A 17875-nucleotide genomic window follows, 5' to 3' on the forward strand; every position below is an offset into this window, starting at 1 on the left:
AGAGCTCACCCCTACCGAGGTCACGAGTTGCCTCCCACGAGTGGCTCTCCAGCACGGCCATGGCTCCAGAGACAAATGGACTTAATCCAAAGCCCGGCAGCTTGCGGCAGAAAAGTGAATGGACCATGCATTAAACTATGGTGCCATGCCTACCTGGGAGGAAAAGGGTGTTGCTCCCTTACCACCCCTCTCACTCTCCCCCCCGCCCCCCCCAGCAAGGTGGCCACCACCTCAGAGCTTATTGGAAAGCCAGATATGAGTTGTCGGTGAGGGGCAACTGCCGTCTCATGGGAAGGGGGACGGTTGTGGCTTGTCCTTCATACCCTACCGAGGTCACGATCTGCCCCCCCACGAGCAGCTCTCAGGTGTGGCCATGGCTCCAGAGGCAAAGGGACTTAATCCAGGGCCCAGCAGCTTGCGGCAGAGGGGTGGATGGACCATACGTTGAACTACGGCACTGTGCCTCCCCGGGAGGGCAAGGGCGTTGCTCCCTTCCACCTTTCCCCCCCCAGCAGCAGGGTGGCTGCTGCCTCAGAGCTTATTGGAGGGCCAGGTGTGAGCCGGAGGTGATGGGGCAACTGCAGTCTCATGGGAAGGGGGCGGGACCAGCTCGTCCTTCACGACCTGCCGAGGTCACGCCCCCCACGAGTGGCTCTCCAGCACAGCCAATAACACCAGACACACGAAAGCCAATCTCATAATTGTCTGTCTCTTTACAGAAATCCAAAATCGCGCAGCCAAAATAGTGGCTGTGCCACATTATATGATTCTCATAACCAGCTATAGAAAACAAAGTATTTCACAATGCCTTTTCAGCAGTTCTGATTGTTGGGGGAGAAATTCTAACAATGGTGGTGCACCTTTTGTCGAAATAATGAATGTAATCAATGTAGAGAAGAGTTGAGTAGAGATCATCTGCCTCGCAGGCATTGGGAGGGGTGGAAGAGGGTTATATTGGGGTTCTTGGTGGTGAAAGGTGAGCACTGGTAAGGGGAGGGGTGTCTGATCATTGTATGACCAAGACTTAGACCTGAAAGCTTTGTAACTTTTCCCACAGTGATTCAATAAATAAATATAAGAAGAAAAATAAATAAAATTTTTAAAAAAAGTAAGGTGGAGTTCATGCCCAATTCAATCAGCTAATCAGTGGCTGAATAAATAGCAGTACTCCTATATGAAAAAAAAAAAGAATTAAGAGCTTACAAAGTCTTTTCACCATAAATACTCAATAAACCTCAGCTATTATTCCTGTAATACAACAAAGCTTTTGCCTACTTTAAAAAATGAAGCTAGGGTGAAAGAGATAGAAGAGGAGGTAAGACATTTCCCTGCATGTGGTTCACACCAGTTGAATTCCTGACACATGTGGTCTGAGAACCACCAGGAGTGACCTCTGAGTACAGAGCTAGGAGTTGTCCTCCCAGAGCACTTCGGGTATGGCCTCACAAGGAAAAAATAAACACTTTGCTCATTCCCCACCCCCCCACCCCCCCAAGCAAAGCCTCAGTTCAGAATTTCCAAATGTCTCAGATATAAAGAAGAAACAATTTTGTTTCTAATACTACATACTCTTTGGAAAGAAATCACTCCACACGACTCACACTTAAGAAGTGGGTAATAACTTCAAAACACTGCAATTTTTCTGCATGAGAGATTTTTCAAATCTCTTCAATTTATGCATCTGCTTAATCAACCATTTATTGACATTAATACAGATTCAGGACACGTATTTTATAGTTTGGGATATAATCTAATGCTATTTAATATTTTTGCTCAAAGTTTTCCAACTTTGGTCACTAGGATCTTCTTCAGCTGGCTCCTCTGTAAACTGGAAACATTTCCAATTGTTGTATTTATTTTAACCATTATATTTTCTTTATCGAGCACTTCCAGTTTACGTCACAATAGATGCTCATTTAGGACTACCCAGTACTAGATTTAGTCATTTCTTCAAAGAACCACGGTTACCTCTACTGAATCCACCAAATGGGAATGAGGTATGTCCCTCAGTCTACTTATTTTTAAACTACATAAATGCTAACAAAGATGCTTCATTCTGGCAGCACTGATGTGAACTGGGAACTTTAGCAAAGATATCAGCTGTAGAGACAAGTAAGCCCCTACCTTATCTTTTCTTTCAAAGAATAGTGTGTCGCAAGCAAAAAAAAAAAAATTCAAATAACTGCCTTTATAAACAAACTAGGCTTGTTGCTATTATAAACCAATACAACACAGTTAAAACAGAACTCCAGAGAAGCTTTAAAATAACAGAGTCATTTGTCGGGGGTCATCAGGGAGAATACTGATAGTATCTTCAGCTTTGCCACATAACAGACACAGCATCGTATATTCCTAGAACAAGATAAAGTTATAATTAATTTGAGGGAGAAAGAGATGCTCTATAATTTACTCTTGTAAAACTTTTCTCTACAAAAGGGAATGCCCTGCCACAGAGGCGGGGTGGGATGGGGGGGTGGTGGGAGGGTGGGAGGGATACTGGGATCATTGGTGGTGGAGAATGGGCACTGGTGGAGGGATCGGTACTCGATCATTGTGTAACTGAAACCCAAGCACAAAAACTTGTAAGTTCACAACTGTACCTCACAGTGTTTCACTAATAAAAATTAAAAATAAAAAATTAAAAAAATACTGTTCTCTACAAATTGTCAAATTTTTTTTGTACATTAAATCAACTTCTCCATCACTTATCAACAATATCTTAAGCTTCTACAGTCTTTTATTTATATAAGCTAAATTCATGCTGATGCTTTATTTAGCATGCCTACAAAAATGTCATTCTTGGAGTTAAAATATACACATACATATTGAGTTACGTTATTTAAAGAAGTGTGGGTCCCTAAGGACAAATTCCTATTCTTAGAATGGTTCCTTTCTAGGAATTATTTTAAAAATCATGTAACAGAATAAATTTTTTTTTATCTACTCCAGGAAAATAAATATCCATTAGTATGTCAATCCACAAGCATCATAGATTTAGATAGTAAGTTGTCATATTGTCTAAAATTTTATCTATTAAAGGAGGTTTATGTTTCTGGGGTTTGACAAATATCCACATTGGTGACAGAAGGAATTTTGTTTTAGGTGAAAAGCCCTCAGGCAAAGTCCTATTCTTATACCTGCCTCTTTTCTAGAATATTTTAATAAGGCCATAAATATAGAAACGTTAAATCCTTCGTTTAAACATCTTTTATGTTCATTAGGAAAAAACCCCAAACATTTGTTGAGTTTATCCATTTTTCCAAGCCTCCTCTGAGATTGCTAGGCACTTGAAATTTTGGGTTTGCAAAAGGCAGTTTGCATTTCATAGATCCAGACAGTTTCTAGAGAGAAGGTCACAGAGATAAACAATGACACAATGATACAAAGAATGAGATCCTGGCACAGATCTATTTCCTACTAATGACTTCAGCGGGAGAGCTTAGTTGTGGCATGGAAATATAATTTAAGATAACTTTGAAGTTTATTCACACAGTAGAAATAAATTTGTGGAGTTTAGAGCTCAGCAAACAAATACAAGTTTCATGAACTAAACAAAGGAAAAAAGAAAAATCCTCCCTTTCCAAGATCATTTACTGCTTTAAAATAATACTAGCTTCACCCACGGGATGTTTAGTAAGATTTCAACATTCAACTAGAAATGAGGATGAAAAAGTAATAGTGTCAAAATGGGAAAATGTGTGAAGCTAGACATATACCTAATCTATTCACTGGCAAGTTGTTAAGTGACTAAATGTTCTTCAGTGTGCAAGATGCACCGGTAGACATGAGATAAGGCAAGAATAAGATCTATCCTTGGAAAATTTACAATCCAACTAGAAAGAAAGAGAAGATCTAACACATGGTATATTTAAAAAGATCACGAAATCAGTATGACTGATTATACCTGTAGTCTGTAATTTATAAACAGCCTGGAATCCAAATTTCATTATTGGTCAGTGGTTCAAAATTCAGAATTAGTTTCCCACAGAAGCAATGTACATGGCAATCAAGTTCCCAGGGAAATCTAGGGACTCTTAAGTTTATATTGTACAAGTACTATAGAATCTAACCACATATAGCAAGCCCTTCTGTGAGAAAATATGCCTAGAATTCTAACAGGATACCAAGAACATATCTTTCAGTGCTGTCAAAAACAAGGTGGGGTTAAGACATCTTTTACCATAAATGGACAAGCAGGGAGAATAAGAATTCACCCCAATACTTCAGAAAGAGCCTTAACTTAGGCAAAGTCAAAGGCTAGAAATGGAAACAGTGAATAGGTGGAGTAAGCTTTGGGTAAGACCAAAGCTTTTATTTTATTCTAAGGATCCCCTAGCCCTTTTCCTTTATTATTGCCTTCCCCAAATCCTGCCCTCCTCAGTCCACAGAGGAAGAGAAAATAATTTCATAATTCCCTCCTTGAGTCCCTAGGTAAACTCAGGCCTTAAAGGGGTTTTCCTGGCATTTCATAAATAATAAAAGATTTCTGTAATGATTTATAATACATTTTCTGTTTAAAATACGTACTTCTGTCTCTATTTTCCTTGGTATTCCTGACATCAGAAATTTGGGGACCAGAAAGAGAGGATAGCAGGTTGAACCCCTGCCTTGCTTGCATGCAGTTGACCTGAGTTCAATCCTCAATACTGTATATGGTCCTTCGAGCCCGGCAGGAGTGATCTCTGAGACACAGATGGGAGTAAGCCCTGAGCAGAATCGGGGCCAAAAAACCAAACCAAACCAACCAATAAACAAAAACCATAAAAAAAAAAAAAAGACAAAAACCTCCCACTTATTTTGCTCAACAATGAGTACTGAGGTGATTTTAAAAATAGAACCCTTATCTCTTATGGAGGTATACTTAAATATTTACAGATGCAATTGGTTTGGGATTTGTTTAAAAATAATCCCGTGAAGTGGAAATATTGGTGGTGGGAAATGTACACTGGTGTAGAGATAGGTGTTGGAACATTGTATGACTGAAACCCAATCACAGATAACTTTGTAACTGTGTCTCTTCAGAAGAGCCAAGAACCAAAGAGTTCTTGCAGCCATTAGGCTGCAGTGGAAGCACCCAAGCAACTAGGCACAAGAGTCAAGGAGCCTGCGACAAGTACATGAAGAATTCAGAAAATGGAAAAAGCAGTATAGGAAAGGAAGAGAGGCAGAATTGAAGTTCAACTTGAAAAAGCAAAGAGTTGGTTGGCTTCAAGGTAGAAAAAGGGACAAGAAAAAAAGCATGAATGAATAATATGGAACAGAGCAAGGAAATCACTGAGAAATGACAGAATGGTATGTTTAAGGAAGTTAATTTGAGGGCAGTAGGTAGAACTGCAGTTTAGGGACTGCTTCAGTAATACAGATTTGAAGTGGGTATGAACTTATCATAAACGGCCAAGGAACCACAAAGAGCAAGAGAAACAAAGGAAAAAAGGGGGGAATGTGGGGTATGTTAAGAGATCTTGGAAGCTAATAGCTTAGTAGCTTTCAACTAAAACTGAGAGGTCATGTTCACTATTTTAGGGAATGCAGAGAGGATTCCAGACCAGAAACTGAGCTCAAGGGAAAATCAATTAGGGAAAAACAGGAAAAGAACCAAAAGGAAAAACAAAGGCACAATCAAAATGTCTTGAAAAGGCAGTAGAAAGTTTAACATTATTGGACTTAGAAGAAGAAATGTTTCATAAAAACAGCAATGGTTAGGGGCCGGAGCAATAGCACAGCGGGTAGGGCGTTTGCCTTGCACGTCGCCAACCCGGGTTCGATTTCCAGCATTCCATATGGTCCCCTGAGCACCGCCAGGGGTAATTCCTGAGTGCAGAGCCAGGAGTAAACCCTGTGCATCGCCAGGTGTGATCCAAAAAAGCAAAACAAAAAACAAAACAAAACAGCAATGGTGAACAAAGGGAGATCCAGAAGAGATGGTAAGAGGAGATAAGAACTGAGGAAAGGTCAGAGGACTTGGCTACATTAATGTAGAAACTTATACAAACTTAAGAAACTTATAAGAAAACAGTTTTAGCAACAGGAAAACAAAAACAAGTGTACAAACTAGTGGTTAAGAGGAGCACAGGGAAAATAGGGAAATAAAGTCCTATTCGAGTGAGGCAGTAGAGAAAGGAAAAGACGTATTTAAAGGATAAATCAAAGAGCTAGCTGAGTGAAGTAAAAGGTTTGTAACACATTTTTAACAAGAACTAAGTATATCTAATGTAAAGTGTTTTAAATCCTCCTGTATACAATGCCAGGATTGAAACCAAGGTCTTTCATATACAATGCACATGCTCCAATAAGCCACATCTTGGCTCCAAATCCCATTTACCCAAGTGTGCAATCTTCATAGCACTGCAACCAAGTGTCTGGCCCCAAATACTACAGCAGCAAACAAAGAGAAAAGGTAACATACACCCCCAAGTCTGCCTCAGAACCCCTCTCTCATTTTCTTTATAAGTAAAATGACAGGATTGAGATATCATTTGTAAGGCACTCATTTTCATTTTTTAACTCTTCAGAAGACTGGATTGAACAGATCTACCAGTTGAACAGAGCCACCAACATTTAAAGTGTCTTTCTCTCTTTTTCCCTCTGGGCAGCAAGATGGCGGCCGCCTCGGAGCTTTTTGGAAAGCCAGGTATGAGTCGGTCCTGACGGGGCAACTGAAACCTCATGGGAAGCGGGGCGTTCCCAGCTCGTCCTTCACACCCTACCGAGGTCACAAGTTGCACCCCCACGAGTGGCTCTCCGGCACGGCCATGGCTCCAGAGCCACAGAAACCAATCTCATAATTATCTGACTCTCGGCAGAAATACTTCCAGGCTTAATAAGTAAAATAGCAGAAATTCAAAATTGCGTGACATCACTTGGTTCTTGTAATCAGCTGTAGAAAACAAAGTATTTCACAATGCCTTTTCAGCAGGTCCGATTTTTGGGTGTAAATTCTAAATAATAATGGTGCATCTTTTGTTGAACCAATGAATCTAATCAAAGTAGATAGAGTGTTAACTAGAATTCATCTGCCTCACAGGCATTAGGAGGGTTGGGAGGGGGGTATATTGGGGTTCTTGGTGGTGAAAAATAAGTACTGGTGAAGGGAAATGTGTTTGATGATTGCATGACTGAGACTTAAAACTGAAAGCTTTGTAACTTTTCCCACAGTGATTCAATAAATAAATTTAAATAAATAAATAAATAAATAAAGTGTCTTTCTCAACATGCATAGGTATGAATAAAGAGATGGTGTTTTTTATTATTTGCAACTACTTTATTTACAAAAATTATACCTGTATTTTCAGAGACAGTTTTATTATTCTCCACCACAACCCCTCTTCCCTACATCAATAATATACTCATACTGGATCAGGGAAATGGCCCAATGGTGCAAACAGCATCATTGTGGTATTCCTCTACTCTCAGGACTGCAGGGGTGATCTTGAGCACTGAGTAGGGAGTAGTACAGGCATTGCTGGATGTGGCCCCCAAACAAAAACAAACAATACACAGGTACCTGTATTTATACATTTACCTGAAATTCATCCATAATACTGAATGTGTACTCATGCCTGGCAACTACATGATGACAATTCTTACACAAATCTGCAGAAACAGAATGACTTAATTAAGTCTTGGAAGAGGTCTTAAGACAGCAAAATTTCCACAGTATGATGCTACTTTAAAAAAAATCTTAACTCTGTCATATTTAACACAGCAGGAAGCCCATTATAACATCTACCTTGTTAAGAAACTCAAAATCTGTCATACAGCAACAGGATTAAATGAAGGGCCTGATCTCAGAGACTTAATGTGATTTATTAATTTTCACTGAAAGCTCTCTAATGTAATCAACTAAAATGTCATTTTTTTTTTTCACTAGCTGAATCTATCTACATAAAAACTTTTATTCTCAGGGCTGGAGCAATAGCACAGCGGGTAGGGCATTTGCCTTGCATGCGGCCAACCCAGGTTTGATTCCCAGCATCCCATACGGTCCCCCAAGCACCGCCAGAAGTGATTCCTGAGTGCAAAGCCAGGAGTAACCCCTGAGCATTGCTGGGTGTGACCCAAAAAGCAAAAAAAAAAAAAAAAAACCAAAACAAACAAACAAAAAAAACACTTTTATTCTCAGTGATAACAAAAATTGTGCTCATATAGATAAGAAATAAAAGGGATAAAGGAACAAAGGCACACTATGTTAAGCACCTAGGAAGTTTACCAAGCTAAGAAGTGTTAGAACCAAATTCAAACCCAAGGTCTCCAATTCTAGAACTCTTAACCACATTTCCCTCTCATGTAGAATAAACCAAGGCTTACAGGAGTAAATACTAACATTTTTCAAGTCTGACTCTGATCATTCTGTTTATTTTATACCCCTTTCAAAATTTTGCACATTTCTCGTATATTCAGGACATACCAAAGAGCTGAAAGCAAATAAAAAGATGTGAACACTCCAAATTCTTGTCATAGTATCTGGGTAATAAATTATTGATATAATTTACTGATACAAATTCTTAGTGTCAACCTCAGAATAAATTTTTTATTATACACAATTTATTCAATCTCCCAGCATCAAACATAAAGGCAGCAAATGAAAGTAGCACACTTGTGGAGTAGTAAAAGAAGAAAAGTGACTGTGCTACAAAGAGAGAGTGTACAGGAGTTAAGGCACTTCCTTACATGCAGCTAACCTCAGTTCGATCCCAAGAACCATATGATGCCCAAGCAGAGCCAGTAGTAAGTAGTCTCTGAGTACTATCGACAGACAGTCAGATTCAATCTGACCCAAACCTCCTACTTCTCCCCTCCCTCAGAAAAGAAAACAAATCACTGACAGTGAGATTAAAAAAAAAGCAGAGAAGGCTATCACAAAACAAGACCAAAACCACAATGGTATCAAGGGTTACTAGTATAAGGAGTAAGCAGTCCTAAACAACATTTTAATAGTGATTGAGGACATACTATAATAGAAAGTAAAAATTCACAGGATGACTCTAAGATCAAAATAAATAAATAAATAACTCTTCTAAATATCTGATTTCTGAAGGCATAAACAGAAATAAATAACAAAAATTGGAAGATAAACAATAAGCTTCCACTATCTGCAAAAGTTATTTATGCAGAATATCTAGAATACTAGATACATAAGGTGTCATTTTTTTTCTTTAAAAAAATCTAACCACAAGCTATGTGTTGTAATACAACAGTATAAATGTACCTCCTAATACTATGTACAAAATATTAAATTCCAAAAGGTGATATGTGCGAACAGACTCACATGGAAAAAGTCTACTTACGGTCATAGGTAACAATTTCTTCTCCATCTTCCTCTTTCAAAGATCTGTTTGTGATCAGCATGAAATCTCGCTTATTGCATACTGCACAGCCTGTAAAGTTCAGCAAAAAAGATCCATTCTCCAGGCAGATGGTACCCTGAATTATTAAAATTAGGAATTAATACTCTTATATTTCAAAGACCTTGGTGAAAATGATTAATAGACTGTGTGTGAATTCTGAGTCTGCGGATTAAATGCCAGGCCTCATATATGCAAGGTAAGTGCTCCACCACTGAGCTACAACCCTGGCCCACTAAGATATGGAAAGGCAAAAAAATTAGGGCCACAACATATTTGCCTGAAATTCTACCAAGCAATTTTTGAAACTGCCAACTTTATTCTAAAAGCATTTGCTATTCATAGTAAATAAAATGGAAGCAAGCTTTTAAGACTTAAGAGCTTTAAATCTCTGTGGACAGCAACTGTATTTAAGAGAGAGGACTAAATGCAAAAGGCTATTTGGAAACAACTTAATGAAGTTTTAATTATATAAACTACAAAAAGGAAAAAAATAGGAAAATCTAATACCCAACAATATTAAATGAGGTGTTATAAGATTTGAATTAAAATTCTGGGGGCTGGAGCGAGAGCATAGTGGGTAGGGTGTTTGCCTTGCACACGGCCGACCCGGTTTCGAGTACCAGCATCCCATATGGTCCCCTGAGCATGGCCAGGAGTAATTCTTGAATGAAGAGCCAGGAGTCACCCCTCTGCATTGCCGGGTGTGACCCAAAAAGCAAAAAATAAATAAAATAAAATTCAATCAGAATGTAAATGCTGAGCTATAACAGAAATAATCTTATGGTTATGCTGAGCTGATTGTTGAAACAGCATTTTATTAAACCCTAATACTATGAAACAAAGAAGAATTTTTACAGATGTCTATAGAATTATACTTCAGAAAAGAAGGTTAAATTCTGAATTCATCTGACTAACATTCAGATGGCATTCAAAGAGAAATGCTTTTTATCACTAAGAACTCAAAAAAACAACATGTTTCTGGCTCAAGAGACTCTATTTAAAGCTTACTAATAAGTGTTGTAGAAAAGTGATTTTATAAAGAATCTAATTCATGGACTGGAGAGAGAGTACAGGGGATAAGGCACTTGTAGAAAACCAACCATAACTCAGGGATCACTCCCTGTGGAGCTCAGGAGAGGATAAGGGTGCTGGGGATTGAGTGCCTTGCCTGCTATACTATCTCTCTGGCCCCCTGGCTTGCATTTTTACAATGTCATTCGAAGAGCACTTTTTTAAGAAGCCCAATCTACCAAAATCTTTTTCACTACTTGTGCTTGTCTTCTAAAATATCTGCAAGGCTGCAAAGGTTTTTACCTGAAAATTTTACTCATTTACCTTATAGTAAGTTTAGATTATAATCCATTTTGACATAATTTTCCACATGAAATGGATCAAGTTTTATTATTTCCTTAATGGCTAACCAGTTGTTCTGGCAATGTTTGTTGTAAAAATTATTCTTTCCTAATTGAATTATAGTGGCATTTCTGTGGAAAGCGCAAATGTACTAATATCATATACTGTAGCTTTGTAGTATGTCCTAACTCAGGGGTTTATGTAGTATGTCCTAACCGCACATGCTGAGGGAGAAGACAGCTCGGATAGAGAGGGGAGCACCAAGTAAATGGTGTTGGAAGGACCCTCCCAGGATGAGATGCATGCTGAAAATAGACTATAGACCGAACATGATAGCCACTCAATGACTCTTTTGCAAACCACAGCACCCAAAAGGAGAGAGAGAACAAAAGGGAATGCCCTGCCACAGGGGTGGGGTGGGATGGGGGGTGGGGGGTGGGAGGGATGCTGGGAGCATTGGAGGTGAGGAATGGGTACTCAATCATTGTATAACTGAAACCCAAGCACAAAAATTTGTAAGTGTGGGGCTTTAGAGATAGCACAACGGGTAGGGCGTTTGCCTTGCACGCAGCCGACCCTGAGCACTGCCAGCATCCCATATGGTCCCCTGAGCACTGCCAGGAATGATTTCTGAGTGCAGAGTCAGGAGTAACCCCTGTGCATCGCCGGGTATGACCCAAAAAAAAAAAAATTGTAAGTGTACAAATGTACCTCATGGTGTTTCACTAATAAAAATTTTTAAAAAAAGTCAACAACAACAACCACAAAAAACTCTTAGATAATGTGGCTCCAATAAATGTTGCTGAGGCTTTGTAAAGGCATGCAAATGCTCAAGAAGTGGTTGAATATCATAATGATAACTGGAATGACAGTACATTAAAATCTTAAGAGTTTGAGAAATTTACTTTGACCAAGATTAGACTAATTTGGTTTTCTGAATTACTTTTTTCAGATAATATAGCTTAACATTAAAAATATTTTGTTGAGAAAAGTCTAAAATTTAAAATTTTGAATATAGTCTTTAAAGAATCAGACTTTAGTTTTATTTTCTCTATTTTCCTACATCATTAATTTTACTCCAATCTATATTAGTTCCTTTCTTGATACAGATTTAGTTTGCTCTTATATTCCCACTATCTTAAGTAGGAGATTAAGATAGTGATTTAAGATTTTTTTTTTTGGGGGGGGCATATCCAGCTGTGCTCAGGACTCACTTCTGGCCCTGCACTCAGGGGTCACTCCTGGAAGGGACTAAACCCCAGTTGGCTGCAAGCAAGGCAAGCACCCTTCCTACTGTACTATCTATCCTATTCTGATCAAATTTTTTTAACGTAGGTGTTTAAAAATGCAGAAAACCACAGTTTTACCTATTATATATCAGACTCAATATTCAACTAAATATGGTTAAATGCGAAACTGCATGTATAATTTGAGTACATGAACTTTGGCAGCTTAGTTTAGGTGATGTATATAAAACATGTAGTTTCTAATTGAAGCTTATGACTAATTCATACTGATCATTTCCTTCTGATTAATCTAAATCAATCACGTCTTTCTCCAGTGCTAATGCATTACTAAAAAGTTTAAAAGTTTCATTTCTAGCTTGATGTGGAAAATGTTTTATAACAATTTTGTGGCCGATGAATTATCAGAACATGCTGTGGAGTTCTTGGGTCTGGAAAAACAGCATGGTGGCTCAGAACATCTGTCTCTCCAGCACTGGGGCATGAGTCCCATCTCCCAAATTCTACATGTGCTGAGCACTGTCAGCAATCCCTGATGCTGTGATTTTCATCTGCACTGCAGTCGGGTGTGAATAAGCACCACAGAAATTGGTGGAACCTCTCAAAAGCACCATAATTAAAGAAGCACCAATCTTTGTGAGCACCATGACCCAGCGTGTAACCCCAGCAAGCATCACAACCAGTGTCTGCATCCCTTAATATCAACAACAAAGAAGGAGCAAGGATGGGAGGGTGACAGAATTAAAAAAAAAAAATTTTACGCAGCAGAATTCTAGTTTTAATTGTTTTTCTTAAGATCCTCCAGAAAGAAAAAAAAAATAGGTCGAGTTTTTCTTTTTAAAAAAATAAGTAATAAAACTCATTTTATTACTCCAGAAAATAGATTACAGGTCACTTCCAATTTGATACATGCTTGAATTCAAGTTCTTGGTATAACATTACAAACAAGTAGGCCAGAGGTCTATTAGGAATTTAGTACTGTACTTACTAGTTCCTGAAAAATCTCCACCACAAAGTTCCACAGAATGTTATGAAACCAAAAATACTTATTACCTATTCATTCTACCTTTAAGAGAGCTTTCCAGCGTGGTAACAATGCATTGCTTTGTTTTGCCAACTGTTTTGCAAGAAAAAATGCTCTATTCGAGAGACTGTCAATTGTCTTTAATGAGTAAGCTCACTAGCTTCCACTATCTTATTACTCTTTCCTTTGCTAAGCTCAAATAGAATGGCTTCTGGTGTTACTGCCCTTAAAAGATGTCATGACTTTAAAATTTAAAAAAAAAAAGCGCTAGAAAACTTGAAATTTCAAATGGTCAATTAATCTCTATTAATTATATGAAGAGTTAGAATGTTCTAGTATAACTCCATTCCATTTATTGAAAATCTGTTAGAAGTTCTCCTAATTCAAAGCCTACAATACCATAGCATTCACCTATCAATTACTTTGAAACAAACCTTCTGTAGTGCCAAAGTTTAAATCTTCCTCATGACAGCCCTAATTATTTTAGAATAGAATTAAATCAGTGTACTTATGAGAGAACTTTCCTAGTTTTAATTTTGTGGCTTTTGGTCACACCTGGCTGTGCTCAGGGCACATTCCTGGCTCGACACTCAGGGATCACTCCTGGACCATATGTGGTGCTAGAAATAGAATCTGAGTCAGCACCCTGTCCTATCTCTCTAGTCCCTTTTCTTGTTTTTAAATCACTGCAATCCTTCACAAATTTTCCTATACTTTATTAAAAATTTTAATTTCATTTTGTGGGTCACATACCTTACGGTGTGCAGGGGCTACTTCTGGCTCAGTGTTCAGGGGGACCATGTGGTAGTAGGGATCAAAATGAGGCCTCCTACAGGCAAAGCCCATGCTACAGTCATTTGAGCTATCTTCCTAGTCGCACTTCATTTTATTTTTATCTCCTAAATTATTCCTTAAAGATCAGGAATATATTCTGCTTCTTCGCTACAGTTCCACTACCCCACCCAACACCCGGGGGGTTGGAGATTTATTCAACACATCAATGATTCCTAACATAAAAGAGTATTCACAATTTTTTTTTAAACCTGAGAGCAAATTCTTCCTATTCGAACGCTTTATTTGCTCCTACATCACTATCACTGTCACTGTCCTCCCATTATTCATTGATTTGCTCTAGTGAGCCCAGTAACGTCTCCATTGTGACACTTGTTACTGTGTTTGGCATACCGAATATGCTGCCTACATCATCTGTTTGAATTGTACTCAAACTCTGACCTCATTTTCACTGGTTCCTCTAAGGGATTTACACTCAACTTCAATGAAACATGATACAAAAAATTTTTTTTTAAATCTGACCAAGGCTGGGGATATGGAATTGACTTCCATGTACGACTTCAATGTTTCAGACATAAGCACTGCAAGGCCTTCTGAGTCAGAATAACAATAGGAGTGGCCCTTAAAACAAAGTAAGTTCAATCTCTAACATCCTCCACAGCAAACACCTCCCTCTGTCTCTGTAATGTTTAATGCAAATGACTGGATTCCTAAAAAATATTGTTAAACTTTAAAAAAAAGTATGATACAATCAAAAAAGTATGTGAAACATAATTATAAAATGTAAAACTTCAACCTACTAGAAGTTACTGTACCCCAGCTTGTGACAAAAATATCTCTAGATGTTATCAAATGGAAACTCCACTAGCTGACAATCACTTCTCTCATTTATTTTCACTACTCACTTATCAAAAAAAGTCTAAGGGAGAGCCTGGCAAGCTCCCCTTGGCATATTCGATATGCCAAAAACAGTAACAAGTCTCACAGTGGAGACGTTACTGGTGCCCACTGGAGCAAAATCAATGAACAAGGGGGGGGGCAGTGCTACAGTGCTACTCACTTATCAAGGTCTATATTCTATATCACACACTACAGATACAAATAATGTCACTATAAATAATCTTTATGTTTTTTTAAGAGTGTAAAAGATTCCCCCCCCCCCCCAGAACCGCCAGGGGTCACTCCCAAGCACAGAACCAGTAATAGCCCTTGAGAACCACCTCTGTGGCTCAAAAACCCCAAAACTAAAAAAATTTCTTGTTTCTGTTCTTTTGCTCCAACCCTTGGCTCCAACTTTCCTTCTTTAGTACCTTAGTCACAACTATCCAGTCTCGACTAAAATCCACCTTTGTTTGGGGTAGACAGGTTATCTCCCACTGCTCACCTTTTCCCTAGCCTTGAACAGCCTTTACAAACCGTACTACTTTTCTGTTCATCACAAACTCCCTCCAAACTGTCAGCTCTTGGGTAACACGAAGCTCCCTTTCTTTGGTACTCCTTCCTGGCCTAGCAAACCTTAGTCCAGCTACCCACAACAAGCATACCTTGAACGAAGGCAAGTAAGCGAGCTTCCCCACTCGCCTGAGCACGACAGAGATTTAAAGATAAAAACAAAAACAAAAACAAAAAACAACCTGACAGGGGCTAGAGCAATAGTGTAGTGGGCAGGGTGCTTGCCCTGAACGCGGCGGATCCGGGTTCAATCCCCGGCATCCCATATGGTTCTCCTCCCCATTCCCTGCCCCGCCCCCAAGCACCACCAGGGTTAATTCCTGAGCCAGGAATAACCCCAGAGCATTGCCCAAACGGGAAACAGAAAAAAAGCTGGCAGTCAAGAAAGCTGAACAATGCTCGTCTAGGTTCTCAGATCAACTAACAAAGTGGACTAGGCAATGATTCTCTCGCGCCTTTGGACATCAAGTTTCTTCACCTTGAAAACTGGGATCGAATAGATGCGCTCAGGTGTGCCCGGGCGCTGGAAGGGAGAAAAGTGAACTCCATCTAACCGAGCGCGAGGACTGGGGGGCAGCGGTGAGGGTGGCCCTCTGCCAGGGCTGTTGCTGGTAGGGGGGTTGCGCCAGCTGCCTGGGCGGAAACAAGGGAACCGACGGCCAGGTGTCAAAATACAGCCGCCGGGTCACTGATGTGGCAGGGCGGTGCCCCGCGCCCAGTCTCACCGGGAAGACGGGCCGCGAGGAGGAGAAGCCTCATGGGGCAGACCACGGGCCAAGGGAACGGGAAGTTCTTGGCGCCCACTCGCTCACCCGGTTGGGGTACTCCTTCTCCACACAGTCCCTGCACATCTCGACGCCGTTAGCAGAAAAGGTCCGCCAACACTTCCGGGAAAACGAAATCTCGCGAGAGAAGGTTGTCGCATGCGCCCTAGCTGTTCGACCCAGGGATAGTTGATTCGAAGTCTCCGCCCCTTAGCAACGGTTGTTAAGGTGGGGTCCGCTCTCCCTGGCAACGCCACCGACGAGGGGTAGACTTCAGATGAGCCTTGAAAGAGAGGCAGACATGATGCAGAGACTCACGAATTAATCTCGAAGAGATCTCCGCAGAGATGCCTTCAGACCCCAAAATAAAAAATTTAATTCCAGCTGTAACACCTTATTTTAAAATTTTAGAATTCCTGAAGCAACATCTCATACATTATACCACTGACATACCAGGAGTAGCACACATTGGATAGGATGTAAGTAGAAGAACCAATCTGAATTTTAAAAAAATGTTAGTACATAAGACTCCACCTATAACAGCATGTTAGTAATCTTTTATACAAGGACTCAATGGATCCACGGCAAGGTACAACAATACTCACACATGTTCTTCTAAGGAAAATTTATTTTGATTATTTTTAGAGAATGATTCAAAACAAGCAATACAAAATAAATTACTTAGGGCCTGCTATTGGGACAGTCTTGGGTGGTGGTTGGGAAAAATTAGAAATAATGGTGGTGGGTAAGGTGTAATGGTGGTGGGACTGGTGTTGGAATATTGGATGTAATAAATTATTGTGAAGAGCCTTATAAAATAAAATTAAATTTAAAAAATCAAAGAAAAAAGAAAAAGAAATAAGGAAGAAAGGAAAGAAGGAAGGAAGAAAAAGAAAGAAAGAGAAAGAAGAAAGAAAGAAAGAAAGAAAGAGAAAGAAATAAAGAAAGAAAGAAAGAAAGAAAGAAAGAGACTCAGGAGTGGAAGATGTGGTCTGGAAGGGTGAGGGATTTAGGATGGCTCAGAGTTTATATAGATGTCTTCCTGAGATTAGGCTAACAGAGACAAATCACAGCAGACAAGAGAACAGTTTCCCCTCCCCACCTTTCCTGCTCCCTTGGTTTACTGCATATGTAAAGTTGAAATCACAATATTTAAGTGCCTTTCCTTACCATTTCTTAAAATACTAATAGTGACAGATCAGTTTTGGCAGGTGAACATGAAGAATGTTTGGGAAGAAACATTAGCAACTCTGTGGAGAATTTTTTTTGAAAGGTCAATTTAAATGTTCATTAAAAATGACCATTCCTGGGGCCAGAGCAATGGTACAGTGGATAGGGCGTTTGCCTTACACGTGGCCGACCCAGATTTGATCTCAGGTGTTCCATATGGTACAATGAGCACTGCCAGGAGTGCTGAGTGCTGAGTCAGAAATAACCCCTGTGCATCACTGGGTGTGACCCCAAAACCAAAACCAAAACAACAACAGCAACAACAACAAAAGACAATTCGTGAGTCCTCTGGAAAACTTGGTGATGGGAAATGTGTTTTATTTTCTGTCCCTATGTGTCTCTGTCTCTGTTTCTGTCTCTGAATAGCAGATAAGCACTATGTTTTTTAAAAAAATTACCAAATTATCTCATGATTGGTGCCCTGCCTCTTCCTTTCTCTCTATGGTAAAGGCATCTTTATTCATAATGATATTAATTAACTTAAATAATAATCTCCACCACACCCATCTACTCCAATGGAGATAATTATTTATCCCTCTTCTTTTATTTTAGTTCTAAGGGTGGTCCATGCATGTGGATGCTATCAGAGATCCAACTCAAGCTTTACTCTTCATGGCCATTGGGGTTTGTTTTTGCTTTTGTTTTTTTCTATTAAAATGCTGAGTGCTT

At 39.4% G+C, this 17875-nt stretch overlaps 1 protein-coding gene across 1 annotated transcript; it reads right to left on the minus strand.

Moving 5' to 3' along the window:
- Positions 1-1637: 1637 nt before the first annotated feature.
- CHURC1 (churchill domain containing 1) lies at positions 1638-16137 on the minus strand. The gene is made up of 4 exons (XM_056133988.1): positions 16025-16137; positions 9288-9423; positions 7523-7593; positions 1638-2352 (listed from the first exon to the last, which is right to left on the minus strand). The coding sequence occupies exons 1-4, from the start codon at positions 16061-16063 to the stop codon at positions 2260-2262; spliced, it is 339 nt and encodes a 112-aa protein (XP_055989963.1). The 5' UTR covers positions 16064-16137; the 3' UTR covers positions 1638-2259.
- Between the last annotated feature and the right edge of the window lie 1738 nt (positions 16138-17875).

Source organism: Sorex fumeus, unplaced genomic scaffold (genome assembly GCF_029834395.1).
Source record: "Sorex fumeus unplaced genomic scaffold, SorFum_2.1 ptg000098l, whole genome shotgun sequence".
In the NCBI taxonomy this organism is placed as follows: domain Eukaryota; kingdom Metazoa; phylum Chordata; class Mammalia; order Eulipotyphla; family Soricidae; genus Sorex; species Sorex fumeus.

What these genes read in the sequence shown, in the direction of transcription:
- CHURC1 (XM_056133988.1), bottom strand. Translation starts at nt 16,063, where the DNA reads ATGTGCAGGGACTGTGTGGAGAAGGAGTACCCCAACCGG. An exon ending in AGAAGGAGTACCCCAACCGG is followed by an intron (nt 9,424 to 16,024) that starts GTGAGCGAGTGG and finishes TTAATAATTCAG; the next exon opens with GGTACCATCTGCCTGGAGAA. An exon ending in AGAAATTGTTACCTATGACC is followed by an intron (nt 7,594 to 9,287) that starts GTAAGTAGACTT and finishes CTGTTTCTGCAG; the next exon opens with ATTTGTGTAAGAATTGTCAT.